The sequence below is a fragment of the Miniopterus schreibersii genome (assembly GCF_964146895.1).
Source record: "Miniopterus schreibersii genome assembly, chromosome: 14".
Taxonomy (NCBI): domain Eukaryota; kingdom Metazoa; phylum Chordata; class Mammalia; order Chiroptera; family Miniopteridae; genus Miniopterus; species Miniopterus schreibersii.
The window spans coordinates 44,992,210-45,007,356 of NC_138114.1; the positions used below are offsets into that span (position 1 = coordinate 44,992,210).

A 15,147-nucleotide genomic window follows, 5' to 3' on the forward strand; every position below is an offset into this window, starting at 1 on the left:
TCAGGGCACATGCCTGGATTTCAGGCTCGATCCCCAGTAGGGGGGCGTGCAGGAGGCAGCCGATCAATGACTCTCTCATCATTGATGTTTCTCTCTCTCCCCCTCTCCTTCTGAAATCAATAAAGACATATTTTAAAAAAATTAATAAAGAAATAAAAATAATAAGAATATTTGCAGTGGTAAACATTTACCAAATACTTATTACATGCTAGATGCTGTTACATATTTTTCCCTAATTCTCATAGTAACCCAGCCAAGTCATGTGATTTTTATTCTAATTTTACAAGTGAGGAAACTGTTAATCAGAGAGGTTAGAATTTGTCCAAAGTTATGCTGTTAGTGTAAGGGAGTTAATATTTAGAATTTTTTCCTCTAACACCATGGGCCTTTATGACCTATACATTGTTGTTCTCTGGTTTTGCTTTGGACTTCACAGCTCTGATTATTTGCTTATATTGTCCTTTCCACTTGGAATGTCCTCACCCTACCAGGTCCAGTCTCTGCTAGTAGCACATGTACTCATCATCTAAGCCCCATACTAAAATGCCACCTTTTTCTAAAGTTTTCCTGGATAGCCCCATTTGGAAGTAAACTCTGCCTCCTTTAAACCCCCACAATACTTTGTACCTTTTTTCATATATGTACTTTGCCTTTAGTTGTTATTTCTATACATATCTTAATTTACCAACTAGAGACTATCTTTGTTCCTCACAGCCAAAGACAGCCTTGAACATTTAAGATACTCAGTATTTACTGACTTGAGGTTACAGGCTAAAAACAGCCATCAAAATAGGAGTAAACACTACTAATGTATTTTTTTTTAATTTCAAGAACATGGCAGTATGATAAAGATTTGTACAAATACAATGATCATTTTTGCTTCTTGGTATTTGGAAATCTTGTTTAATTTTGCTAGTGGTATAACTAGATATGGCATGCATTTCCTGGTTTGGTAAAAAAGTTCATAGTCTTAGTTATCACTTTCTATTTTTTTAGACAGAAGATAAATAATAAAGAAAAGTCTGGGAGGTGGGAAGAACCTGCTGTTTTAATTTTGTTCACAGTAGGGAGTCAGATTATGTTCTTTTGATGCTTCTTTGATAATAGGTTCAATATAATATTGGAATTCAACAGTTGGTTATCTTTGGGTATATTCTCTTTTGTATTTATGGCTGTATATGGGATTGTGGAACTGTTTAGAATAGGTTTATGGTACACAGTCTACTTCTCTCTAAATAGATTGTTTCCATGTATTACTTACTCTGGTATTTCATTGTTTTTATCTTACTTGTTCTAAGTTTTCTTCTCAGATAATGGCAATTAAAACCAAAACTTACTAAGAGGGAGTAGGGAATTTTATTATTGATTACCCACTCAAATTTTGAATATTTTTTGTTTTAAATCTCTTTAAAAATGCCCCATTCCTCTTCTTACTTATTGATTTACTTTGACATTTCAATTAAACAAAAAAGAACTTAAAACTTTTTATAAACACCTATATGATAATAGAGATTTAGTTGTAATATAATTTATTTATTGGGTATTGAACTCTTTGAGTCCCTGTTTTTATAGTTTCTACCATCTGAATTGTACATATCTTTGTCTTTAATTTGGCTGAACTCTCAAAGAATCCTAAGATTCTTTTTTTTACCTCCTTTGAGAGAAAAGTCCCTTAATTAAGGTAATCACTTGAAAATGAACGTCTGTCCTTTTCATCCTGTGTCACTTGGACCTTATGAAACTGCCAAGAAAGCAAAAGGTGAACAGGAGACAGTAACTCAGAGAAGTCTTTTCGCTCTTGAACTAAGACAGTGGGTAAAATTTCCACAAAATTATGAGACACAAAAACACTCTTATTGTTAAAATTTAGAAATTTGATTATTAAACATCCATTAGAAAAATACATCAGATTAAAGTAATCAGTAATGCAGTATTCTGAAGGCGTTTGACATTAACAAGAATACACTATATTAAATGGTTAAAATTTTAGTTCTGGTGACAAGAACTTAAATTCTCCTTTATAAAAGTCCTGTTATTGTTAATGTTAAATTATTATACAAGTAATACATGTTCATTCAAGAGAGCTAGTATAACATAGTTTTAATAGTAGCTAACTTCAGAGTTTGTTATATTTTGCTGTTCAATGTAAACTTGTTTATTCCTCATAACAATAATATGAGGGAAGTACTATTATTTTTCCTAGTTCATAGATTAGGAAACTGAGCACAGAGAAATGAAAGCACTTTAACAAGGCCACTCAGTATTGGAACCCAGGCAGTCTGGCCGTAGAGTCTGTGCCCTTAAACCTCTCTTCAGTATTGCTTGTCACCAGGTGGTTAAGAACTTGGGCTTTGGACTAAGAAAGACCTGGGCTTTAATCATGGCTGTTACTTACACTCTTGGGACAAGAGCATCTCTCTTGACCTCTGTGAGCCTCAGTAATATTGTTTATATATAAACAAGAGCTGTTTGGGGGATAAAATGGACATAACATATGTTAACTGCTTGGCACACTCTTTAGCAGACACTATGCTTCTTCAATAGATGGTATTATTATAACAAATACTGATAAGCAAAACAAAAAAAGTCACGAAAAGAAAACAACCATTTTTAGCGTTTTGAGGTATATCCTCCCAGTCTTTTAAAAATATGTGCCTTTATTTTATCATTATATCTTCTATTTATGTTATTTTTCTTTCTTCTATAACTTTTTCTTGTTTATGTTTTACACAAAAGGCAGGGAGGCTTGAATTTGTCTGTATCACTTAGCAGTAAGGCAAGGCTATTTCAGCTGCTTTGCTGCCAAAACTTTTTCTCCCTATGTTAGGAGCAAGTGGAGATCGAAGAGGACATAGAAGTACATAGACTTCTTTCTCACATTTTAAACAAAAATGAGATTATATTTGAATTTAAATTTCTGATATAATGTCTACCAAGCAACAAAATGTGGGATACTAGAAATAGGCAAAAGAACATGCGTTAGTATTAATTTTATTAAAATAACAACTAAACTCCAGTTTCAGAATATTTAGTTATTAACTGAAAACATATCTGAATGAACAGTCCTAATGAGTGTAGCCTATTTCTTCTTGATGAGTGAGCTTATAGAAATCTGATCACATATTTCATTATTAAATAAATTCACTGAATGTGGTATAGCAGTAACTAAACTAATCCCCCTTTCTGTGGCCTTAGCAACAAAACATGGCTAATGCTCTTTTTTTCTTTTCTTTTTAGATCTACGCACAATGAGCTGGAAAAGAATCGGTGAGTCAGTGATGAGGTGCAGCATTCATTTATGTTTAAAAAGCAAACTCGACATTCTACTTGTGAAAATAATGTAATAATGCGTATGTAGTCATATATATATAGAGAGAATATATTTTTAAATGTTTTTATTGATTTTTAGAAAGCGAGAAAGGGAGAGAGAAAGAGAAACATTGATGTGACAGCCAAACATCTATCGACTGCCTCCTGCACACCCCCTACTGGGAATTGAGGCCAAAACCTGGACATGTTCCCTTCCAGGAATGGAACCGCCAACCTTTTGGTGCCTGGGATGACTCCACACTGGCCAAAGCTGTAGTTTTATATATATATATATATATAAATAAAGTATTTTTTTTTATTGATTTCAGAGAGAGCAAGGGAGAATGAGAGAGAGAGAGAGATAGAAAAATCAATGATGAGAGTGTCACTGATTGGCTGCCTCCTGCTCGTCCCCTACTAGGGATTGAGCCCCAAACCCGGGCATGTGCCCTGACCTGGAATCAAACCAGATCTCCTGGTTTATAGGTCAGTGCTCAACCACTGAGCCATGATAGCCGGGCTACATTATCTTATGTGTTGGGTCCTTTGCCAGAGTAGAAACCAGTACAAATTTTAGATTGCTTCATTATTTTTATTTTATTAAATTAAAATTACTGATGGTGTTTTTGAAAGAACAACAGTTTTAACAGGACCTTAATTGTTAAGAACCTTAGTGTTGATGGCAGGAGAGGCCATTCAACGTTAATAACTGTCATTCTATTGACACAAAAGGCTCACTCTTATTGCAACTTTGGCAAAGCTAGAAGGCCCAAAGGAGGATAATGGACTAATAATGCCTTCCTAGGCAGAGTAGAAGTGCCTGAGTATTTTTGATTTTAGGAAAAAAAAGCATGTCCAGTGAAGGGTGGTGAGACTTTGTCATGCTTCTGAGGCAAAAATGAAAATAAGCATTTATGGAATATTTACTGTGTTCCTCCACTATGCAATATTAAAAACTAGCCATTTTGACCAGCATAACTACAATTTGAAATAAGATGATGGGAATACAAAACAGACCTAATCATGATCCTATCTGATCATAAATATGATAGCTGTGTTTAATATCAGCCTTTTTCTTCAGTAACAATTAATAAACCCTGTGGTTGGCATCGTGGTAGATAAAATGAAGTATGAGATACTGACCCTATCCATTTTTAAGGTTAAGGTCATTATAGTTTGGTAATTACAGGTTTCATCTTTCAGTACCAGGATCTAGTTAAGTTAGCAATGAATTCTAGAAAGGTGCACTAAAATTGGTTTTCAGGCTGGACGTTGAAACCCAGTTGTGATCTGTGTAGTCATTTTAGTGAGTCACTTTGCAAAAGGAATAGAATAGAAAATATCAGAGTGCATTGCTTGAAGTAAAGTTAAACGTAAAATTGTGAAACTTATATATCATGATGTAGAATACTGTGGTCACAGTCAAAGAGCCACTGCTGCGGATAGTCAAGGAGAATGTATGCCGAGCCATGAAGAAGAAACAATTTGAATCTAAGGAAAGAATAAGGAAAGGGAGCAGTCCGTGGAAGCAGGGAGGCGGTGTCATAAGCTGTGTTCAAAGAGTGAGTAGACCATATTGAGGGAAGGACAGCCTACCAAATTAATAGTAGGCAATGAGGCTGGAAAGGTGGTTTAGAATTAAATTGCAGAATGTTGTTATTGAATGTCAAGGAATTTGGATTTTATTTTGTAGGCAGTAGTGAGTTTTTGAGGCTTTAGAAGCAAAAAGATAGGCACAATCAAAGCATTTTCAAAAAAAAGTATATTCTAGCTATAGAACAGACTAGTTTGGATGTTGTTGAAGTAGCCCGTGTAGTAGAATATATAAGAATCAGCAGTCAGGTGATGGAAATGGGAACAGAAAGCAAGAGAGAGGACCAAGAAACCATATGAAGAAAGATTGTTTTCCATCAACGACTGCTATTCATTCCTTCTCACATTTTAGTCTTCACATAGCAGCAACAGTGACCTTCTCAAAGGATGTATCATATCCCGTCATTTCTGTTTACAATTTTCCACTGGCTTCCCACTGCATTTAGATAAAATCTGTGGCCTGCGGAGTGCTACTGCTCGGTCCCTCATCTCCTAGGGTCTAGCTAACACTGCTTTCTTTTTTCCCCCTCAAACACACCATGTTCATTTTCATCTTGGGCTTTTGCACTTGCTCTTCTTTTTGCTTAGAAAGTCCTTGCTCTAACTCTTCATCATTATTTAGTTCTCAGGTCATCTCCTTAGAGGATAGTAATGGCCCCCCAGTCACTGCCTATCACATTGTGTTTTCTGTTGCCATACCATTTATCTATGAATTATTTGTTTGAGTTATCTGACTTCTTTCACTAGCCTAGAAGTTTCAGGAAGGCAGGGACTTTGTCTTATTTACCCTTAACATATAGCAGCTCATTCAGTAAATACTGAGTGACAAAATGATTCTGTGTACTATTGAGTATATCTGTAACCAATGATATGTACTGAACTTATAATGACTTAAGTGATAAACGACAAATATATAAAGTACTCTTGAGAGCATAACAGACATTATAATAAAATAATTTCATAGGAGATAATAGAATATTTAATGAATTCTTAAGATGTAAATTATATGGCCCAGCCAGAGTGGCTCTGTTGGTTGAGTGTTGTCCTGGGCACTGAAAGGTTGCCAATTCAATTCCCAGTCAGGGCACATACCTGGGTTGCAGGTTCGATCCCCAGTTGAGGAGTGTATGGAAGGCAACTAATTGATGTTTCTCTCTCACATCGATGTTTTGCTCTCCCTCCCCCCTTCCTCTCTCTAAGCATGTCCTTGGGTGAGGATTTTTTTTAAAAAAAGTAAATTGTATGAAAAAACTTGATAAGTGGGAACATCTTAAAGGATTTTTACTATGCAGGACTTTATCTTGCTTATAAGAAAAGAGTCAATAACCTTTTTGAAGAGGCTAATTGATTCTTTCAATTCATTAGGATTATATAGTACACTGAAATAAAAACAGGTGATTTTGTAAAGGGAACAATTTTCCTGATGTAGTATATGGTCCACTCGTGAGGTCTTTATTCTTTTCTCATTCCATGAGTTGAAAATGGTAAGCATTTTTATGAGGTAAAGATTCATGTATGCTTGGAGACTAGAATGTCATAAATAATTTCAACTTCTTGTGTTAGAATTTTTAATATATTAGTTATATTTATCTTAATGGTTTGGACATGATAATGAATACATTATTTTTTTCTAGATTATCTACATGTCTCCATTTGACATGGAAATTTTGACAAAGTGTTTTAGTCCATCTTATCTTAGAACAACATACAAGAGTAAATCTTTGTGACCATGGATAAGGCAGTGGTTTCTTAGTACATCACCTGACTTTTTAGGATTCCTTGCAGAACGAATATAACTGGTTTTAGCTGCATATTTTGGGTGCTTGTATGACATTTGTTTAAAAAGAACATACACTTTTATATACAGTGTGCACATTCTAGAAAAATGTACATTTGTTTTGTTAGGAGGGAAAAACAAATAGCAAGGGTGATTTGGCAGAACTTGCATTAAAAACAAGTTATGGGGTTAAGGAAACTAAACCTCTATTGTAGGTTTGATATATATAACTGTAGCTGGACCAGGAGTCTACAGTTTTGAATTGGGTCTGATAATTATGGCAAGTTTAATCAAAAGCTGGTATTAACCTTGGTTTATTGCTAAGATACAAATCTCAGTATGAAAATACATTATAGTAACTTCCTTAGCCCAATAAATGGCATTTAGGAAAAACCCACAGCTAATATCATACTTAGTGGTAAAAGACTGAATGCTTTTCCTTAAGATCGGGAACAAGACAAGGTTGTCTGCTCTCATGATTTCTCCTCAACATGGTACTGGAGGTGCATGTAGGAGGCAACTGATAGATGTTTCTCTCTCACATCGATGTTTCTCTCTCTCGTCCTTTCCTTTCCTCTCTCAAATCAGTTTAAAAACACACATACACACAAAACAAGCAAAGGATCTGAATAGATATTTCTCTGAAGAAAATATACAGAAGGCCATTAAACCCATGAAAAGATGCTCAACATCAGTAGTCATTAGGAAAATGCAAATCAAAACTACAGGATACCACTTTATACTCACCGAAATAGCTAATTAGTGTTGTTACCAACTTTGTGGTCATCCATTCATCATACCAGCCACCGCTGATTGGGGGAAAGGTCCTGAAAAGTCCACTAACTTTGCAGTTCGGCCTTTAAAAGGTGCTGATGTCATCATCTGATGGCACTGCACAAATGACTCAACACTTCACAATTGTTTAAGACATGTAATTAACCACAGATAAATTTACAATATATTACATGGTCCTGCTGCCTAATGTAGTTTACTTGACAATGAGGAAAGAATGAGCCTCTGTAGAATATAAAAAAGGTATATAGTTAAAGGTTTTTAAAAGCCTCTAATTAACAGTGAAATCTATGAAATTAAGACCATATATTGAACAAATGTGGCAATTGTATTAGTTTCACTTAAGGTATAATAAAATATAACTTGACTGTATTTGTTAGATCATGAACAACAAAATTTAAAAAGTATAATTGTGTAGGGAAGAAGAAACAGCATTGTCCAGAGACCAGGAAATAGCTACTGATCTGGCTTTCTGATTTGGCATATAAAAATTGATGGTTAATTTCCTTTTTTAGTCTACAGATAGAAAACCAACACCCTTATTTTTAATTTATGTAAAATTCTTAAGGAAGAAAAATTTATTCTTTGTAGTTCTTCAACAGTATGAGTCCAGTTATAGTACTCAGTTTTCAAGGGTAACTATAGAACACTAAAAAAGTAGCTAAGCATTGGTAAGTATAGGACACTTACTTAATAGAATTTGACTATTTATGAAGCTGTGGGACCAGATAAATATAGAAATTAACATTATTAAACAGTATGCAGGGTAATGTCATTTGACAGAGAGACATGTAATTGGTGCACTCATTTTTGTATGCAAGTAAATGAATATTTTAACTGTATTTTCATATGGGTAGGAATGCTAAAAACTGTAGACAAACTATAAAAATAGCTGTTGGAGTACAGAGATAGGCACCTGTTAGAGTAAGAATTGAATGTTATATGAGATAGAGATGAAGTAATGGGTGGGTTTTGGAGATAAAATTTATGGTTAATAGAAGAAGCATAGCCAGGATGAAATTACACATCTGAAATGCAGCCTATGCAATGAAGTCATTGCAGTAGTGTCTAGATACATTCACAGTCTTTATATTGACCTTTGTCAGAAATAGCTCATTAAGGCTAAGCTTTCTACTCCCTGACCCAGGCTGCAAGGTGACAGAGGCTGACTCAGACGAGGGTTGCATTCTAGAAACCATGTGTTCTCAGAACTTCAGCTATCCAGTTGCTAAAGTTTAAATCAATTCTACAACTGATACATGGGAAGAGATGAGATCATTAGTCTTAAAAATAACTCAGAAATATTATAACTTGAAATTCAGATTCTAAAATTATTTCTAGAAATAAACAAATAATTAAGTCAGACTTTAAATAATTGACATGGTGAATATTATAGTGATGTATGTAGTAGCTTTTTATCCAAGTGATTGCAGAGACTATATCTGAGTGCAGCTATAACTTGTTTAACAAAATACTTCCTCTCAAACTATGAATTTGTAATTTAAAAAAGGAATAGGTTAATTAATAGATTTTCCTGATATATTTTAGATGATGCAGTATACAAAAGTTTATTTTATATGTAACTTTGAGAACTGTGTTTGATCCACAAAACTGACTATACCTTTTATACTGATGCTCATAATAATATGCAGCAGCAGAATTCTACTAGACTTTAAGGCAATATGCTAGTTTACTAAACTCCTTTGTTGTATATAGTAATTACTGCAGTGTAAATGTTCTGATAAACATTGGTTTAGTAATGATAGATGCAATTCAAATACTTTTTCTTAAACTAGCATCTTCATTTGAAGAAATTTCTATTTTGGTACAAATTTAGCAATTCAGGCATGCCAAGAGGTATATTAGTAAGAAATATTTTTATTAAATGAGTGACTTCTTTAGTACTTTTTATCTTTTAAAAATGAAGAGATTCCTAGTCTTTTGCTATATTTTTAGCTTTTGAGAGAAGAGGATAGTTATTTTGTACTTGCTTATATTTTTCGGTGTGTTCTAGTAAAATAATGCCAATTGAAAGTCCCATGGGTGTTACTAGTGAAAAACCACAGGTTTCAGGGAGGATTCAGTAATGAGAATAAAATTTCCTAATACTGTTATTTGCTAACTAGTTCTTGAAGACAAATTTGCTTGGAGAATAATTAATTCAGCCCCAGGGCAAACACATAACACATTGCTTATATTCCTATCTTCTAAATCAAGAAAAGTTGAAACTTAATGAACTCACAAGTAAGTGACTTTTGTTGTTATTTTGGGGAAAGCAAATGAAAAAAGGTATATTTTAATACTGTACATGGTTTAGGAGCTAAATTGTCAGAAAGATCCCTGGAATCCAACACAGATGACTTCTTTGGGGATATGTAATACATTGATGTGAGAATTGTACCAGAAGTTAGAAGGTAATAATTTTTCCTTTTATTTCTACTACTGGTAGACTGTGGATGTCATGTAAGTTATCTCACTTCTTGGGGTTTTGCTTTCCCTGGCTGTAAAAGGAGACCTAGATCTGTGAATTCCTTCCTTACATGAAAAGTTTTATAGTTCTACGAATGTTTTTTACAGTACAAAATTAGGGCTCTTTTTTCAGACAGTAGAATAAGGCACAGCAGAGTGGGGGGGCTATGCTCTCTCCATGGCAGCAGAAAGTGTCATAAACGTAAAGCCCTGGCTTCTGTCAGGCAGACTCTCTCTGGCTCAGGAGAAACGTTTTTCAACTTGAGAACAAAACCAGGCAACCTGGCAACAGTGTGGAAAGGTGGCTGGGTGTACAAGTCTCTGGTCAGTTCTAGAAGCCCCAGCAGCTCCCGCTGGGACTCCTCATCCTGCCCGTCAGCCCGTACACCTTGCAGACTACCTTCAGCATGGGCACAGTGAGCTTACCCAGCATGGCCTTGCTGACACGGGCCTTCAGTTCCTCATCGGATAATTCCATCTTGGGTCTTTTGCTTATTGTTTCCCTGTAATGTTTATCACAGTGACTATTCAAACTTTAAAAAAAAATGCCTTCAGCAGAGTGTGAGGCAAAAGCACAAAGCTAGGCATTATCAGTGTCACATTATAGTTTAAGGGTAGGACTTTAGTTTCTCTAAAATTAGGTGGTAGAATGGAATGATCATTAAGATCTCTTCTAGTCTGAAAAAATTCTGAGATTTTAAGTACTCAGTTCCACTTTTTACTCTCAGATCTAGTTTTTGAACCAAAGGCTAGGACCCATATGTCCTAACTCCTGGTCTAAAGATATTTCCCTGAATATTATTGTGACTCCTATTTCCTCTTTTGCTGAAAATATAGACACCTGGTTCAAACCTCTTCATCTTCCCCTATATTTTCTACCTTTATACTTTTGGCTCAGATTCCTTGACTTGCTCTCTCCCCACGCCCCTTTTGAACTTCTAATGCATGTAGAGGCATGAACAAGAATAACAAAAGTGTTTGTAATAACCAGAATTTAGAAAGAATCGGAACTCCTACCAATAGGGGAATGGCTAAATAAGTGAATAAATGATAATACGTCCATAAACTTGGAGCAGATAAAAAGAATGATGGAGACCTCTATGTGTGTATGTGAAGAGATTTCCAAGCCATATTAAGTGAAAAAAGCTAATTGCAAAATAGTATTTCCAGTATGATCTCATTTATGTTTTAAAAAAAAATACCACAATCATACATATAAATACATTGGAAAAGTTCTGGAAAGATGCATGTCAAACTGATAAACTTGTTACCTCTGGGAAAGGTAAGTGAGAGCCAAGGGGAAACTATCATGTTGATTTTTATCACTAGAGTTTTGTAGTAAGAGTGTGTTACTTGTGAATTTAAAAAAGATTTTCAAAAGGCAATAACGTATGGGTAATCCCACCTATACATTTCTGTAGATAATAAAGCTAGAAGGGGTCTTAGAAAATCATCTAGTCTAGTATCCTTATTTTATGAATAAGGAAACCTAAGTCCCTCCAAGTTATCTGTCCCACTGAGCTAATTAATGACAAAGTCAGGATGAGAATATTCTGATTCCCAAACCAGAGCTTTTTCACACAGTCTTCAAGGTACAGCTAATATGTACATTTTTCACGAAGTCTCTTGTGATTTCCAAAGTGTGGTAACTCCTCTAAATTCCTATCTATTCACTGTTTGTGTCACTTGTATGAATTTTAATCTACACCCCCTTATACCATAATATCCTTCCTTTCTAGATTACATATCTAGAGGGGAGGGACTGTAACTTGCTTGTCTTGGTGTCTGACACAGTGTCTTGCACATAACAGGTACTTAGTAAATTAATAATTAACATTTTTGTTTGTTTGATTTTTGTAGTAGGCTATGCACCTTGTGTTAGATTAAGAGAAAAAAGTTAAGTGCCAAGTCAAATAAATAGCTGTGTGTTTTTTTTTGTTTGCGCTGTGTGTGTGTGTGTGTGTGTGTGTGTATGTGACCTGCCACTTCAAGATAGAAAATATTTTAGGAAGTCATGTAGTGAGATCTTTGCTACCCTGCAAATATCTTCCCTTCCCAAGGAAAATAGTTTTGTCTTCCACCCCTGCTTCAGAGAGAACAGTTTGTCCCCATAGGATATTCTAGGTAATATGACCCACTTAGGAAATATGTGGTGATTGTGCTTCATAATGGGACCTCTACTAAAGTTGTTGTACCACAGGAAAGTGCCTCTTGAGTGAGCTGGTTATACAGATGAAAGTGCATTTCTTTCTGTATTTGAATTTGTACAGCAGATCAAGAAACTCAATTGTGACTTAAAATTTTACTATAAATGACATAGAAGCTGTGGCATCTTTTTTTTATTGTGAAAGCATTTCCTCAAAATGTTTGGAATTTATACGTGTTTTGCCCTTTATGTGCTGTCACCCTGTTTTGTCTGCATTAGCTCTATTACTTGATATTAGCATCTTATTAAATTTCAGCTTGCTTTTTGAGATACTGACTCTTCCCTATTATTTTTAATATCTGCAGTGTGTTCATCCTGTTTTGCTTCTGATTTTTTGGTAACTTGGTTTATTTTGATAGCTGTTTAATTTGACATCATTAAAAGCCTGTATAATTATTTAAACAGATTCTTTTATGGAAGTTTCCATAATCAACTGAAGATTGTTCTTGGGTGGAGCCTTAGGAAGATTTATTCTTTTTTGGAAAGCTAACGTCTCTCTTGGTTTAGAATTAGTAGCTTTAGGAAAACATCATAGAATGCTGGGAATTTCCATAAATGCTTCTAGCTAAAGAGATTGTATTGAAATAGCCAATTGGTGCTCACAGGTATTCATCTAGAGCCTTTCTTATTATGCCAGAATTTAAAATATGTATGTATGTATGTGTATATGTGTGGATGAATATATATATATCTGTTAAAAAAGCAGTTATGAGTTTGAAAGATTGAAGTAATTAAAATAGAGAATACAAGAGTTTATTAAATAGGAAATGATCTGTAACTACTTTAGTATATTTCAAATATGGTATATTAAAACTGGTTCTTGCTCTGTTGAGCATTTTATTAGAAATTTTTAAAAATTATGCACTGAGCAAAAACAAAAGAGAAAAAAACCTCCTAGACACGGACAACAGTGTGGTGATTGCCACAGAGAAGGGGGGTTGGGGGCAGGTGGAGGGAGGGTGTGGGGGGATAAATGGTATGGATGGAGATTTGACTTGGGGTGTACAGATGATGTGTTGTGGAATTGTGCACCTGAAACTTGTATAATTTAGTTAACCAGTGTCACTCCAATAAATTCAATAAGAGGGACAAAATATGTTTACCACATTTTGATCTGCTGTGTTTAAAAAAAAAGATCTTTGTGATGAGTTTTTCACTCTTCTTGAGATCGTAGAGTCTTTATGTTCAGGCAGATAGATATGTAGATTAATGTACTTGTGATAAAGTTAATAGGCACTTGCCTGTCATTTTATAAATGTTTAATTGGCCTTAGAATTTGCTACAGTAAAATTCTTTTTATTTTAAAATTGTATTCAACAGTGCTGAGTTTTGGTAATAGTCATTTGAATGAAATAGGAAAAAAAATGAATTTTTAAACATTAGCTTTAGGGCATTTTCTGGTTTAGTGTTTTAATTAAAAAAATTTTTTTTTTCAGTTGGTGGTTCTCAGTGGAGAAGCGTTTTAAGAAACAATATAAAGAACTATATTCTACATCTATCTAGATTTCTTAGTTTAGACATAGCAAAGCTGGAGCTCAAGCACATGTTTGAACTTGGCGGCTTCAGTTTGCAAAATGGCCCTATCTTTCTTGGCAAGTGAAAGTTAATTAGAGGTTTCTCAATATTTGTGATAGAGCTTTGAGTATTTCAGTACAGAGCAGTTAGATGCTAGCGTACAGGTGCAACAGACAGTGGTTAGGAATAAGCAATGGCTAAGAATTGTTCTCTCTTAGCAGCAGTTTTACTATTTCCATTAAAGTGCAGTTTGATGCCTCCCTCTAGCTCTGTCCTGTTCCCCACCCTTAGCACTTTTTCATGTGATAACTAGGAAATACGTTGAAATTTTACGTTTAGGGCTTGTTTCAGACTTCCTTGATACTGAAAATTTAGGGTTTTCAACGTTTTAAACTTCCATTGAAAATAAATCTAGGATGACTTACAAGCAGTGGGTAATGGTTAGTTGTCCATGCAAATGTCTTTAACTGTCTTATATACCATTAACTGCAAGACCGTGCTTTCTTATTTAAAATCTTTGGTGGTAGTGGTAGTTCATGTGAAGTAGCTTATTAGTTCCTGGCACTGACAAAGGACTCCTAATGATAACTGCAAATCAACTGACAAGCACTTACTGGGCACTGATTGTGTGCTAGGTGCTGGGGACAGGGTAAAAGTAGTCCTAGGCCCTGCTTTTGAGGATGAGTAGTCTAAGTAGGTAGAATACAAAAGATTATTATAAAGCCCCTATAAGCAATATGTGTAATGAAGTGTTAAGTGTGTGTGTTCCAGATGAGAGTTGAGGTAAACTCATATCAGGGCGTTATCATGGGCTGAAGTTAGTATGAACAACCTAGTTATGAGTGATTATTCCTGTGACTTGCATGCTCCTCTCTAGGAGTTTGCCAAAATTGGTTTTTAGTATGGTTGAAAGGGCTTTCAGGGGAAATGCTGCACCTGAAGCTTTTTTTGCTCTGTCTTAATCATTCAAGTACAGTTTGTCACGTATTCTGGGGTGAAAGTAAACTTACAGCTATTCAGCCTGGATAAGATAGACATGGGCCTGGGACTCCATTTAGAGAATGTGATAAAACTTTCTTACTCTTAATGTAGGATTGCTCTCCTGGTATGTCCTTGATGATAACTGACATACAGTATCATTTCCCTGTGAAGAAGGGTCTATTACAGTTCTCCCCCTTTTGTAGTGGCAATATTGGTGAATGCCCAGGTGTCTTGTGAAAACAACCAAAAGCTTCAACTGGGACAGATAAATCTGCTATAGCTTTGGGTAAATAAGGCTAATGAAAAGCCCAGTTTCTGTATCTCTCCAGAATCTCTTAGGTGTCATTTTGGTTTGGAGTACTGTTGAAGATGTTCATTTTATTCTAGTAAGCCCTGTGTGATGAAGAGCTTAGTAACTTTTGTGACCATGTATTTACCTTTGTAACTTATATTTCATCTGAGTGCTTCTCAGTTTACTCTTTAATAGAGAACCCCAACCAAGATG

At 35.0% G+C, this 15,147-nt stretch overlaps 1 protein-coding gene across 4 annotated transcripts in view; it reads left to right on the top strand.

Annotated features, from left to right (window-relative positions):
• Positions 1-15,147, top strand: part of MXI1 (MAX interactor 1, dimerization protein) — a 65,218-nt gene that overhangs the window by 32,364 nt on the left and 17,707 nt on the right. For all 4 annotated transcript variants that reach the window (XM_081158901.1, XM_081158904.1, XM_081158903.1 and 1 more), the window contains exon 3: positions 3,238-3,267. In XM_081158901.1, coding sequence (XP_081015027.1) covers positions 3,238-3,267 — 30 coding nt within the window. The remainder of the gene's footprint in view (positions 1-3,237; positions 3,268-15,147) is intronic.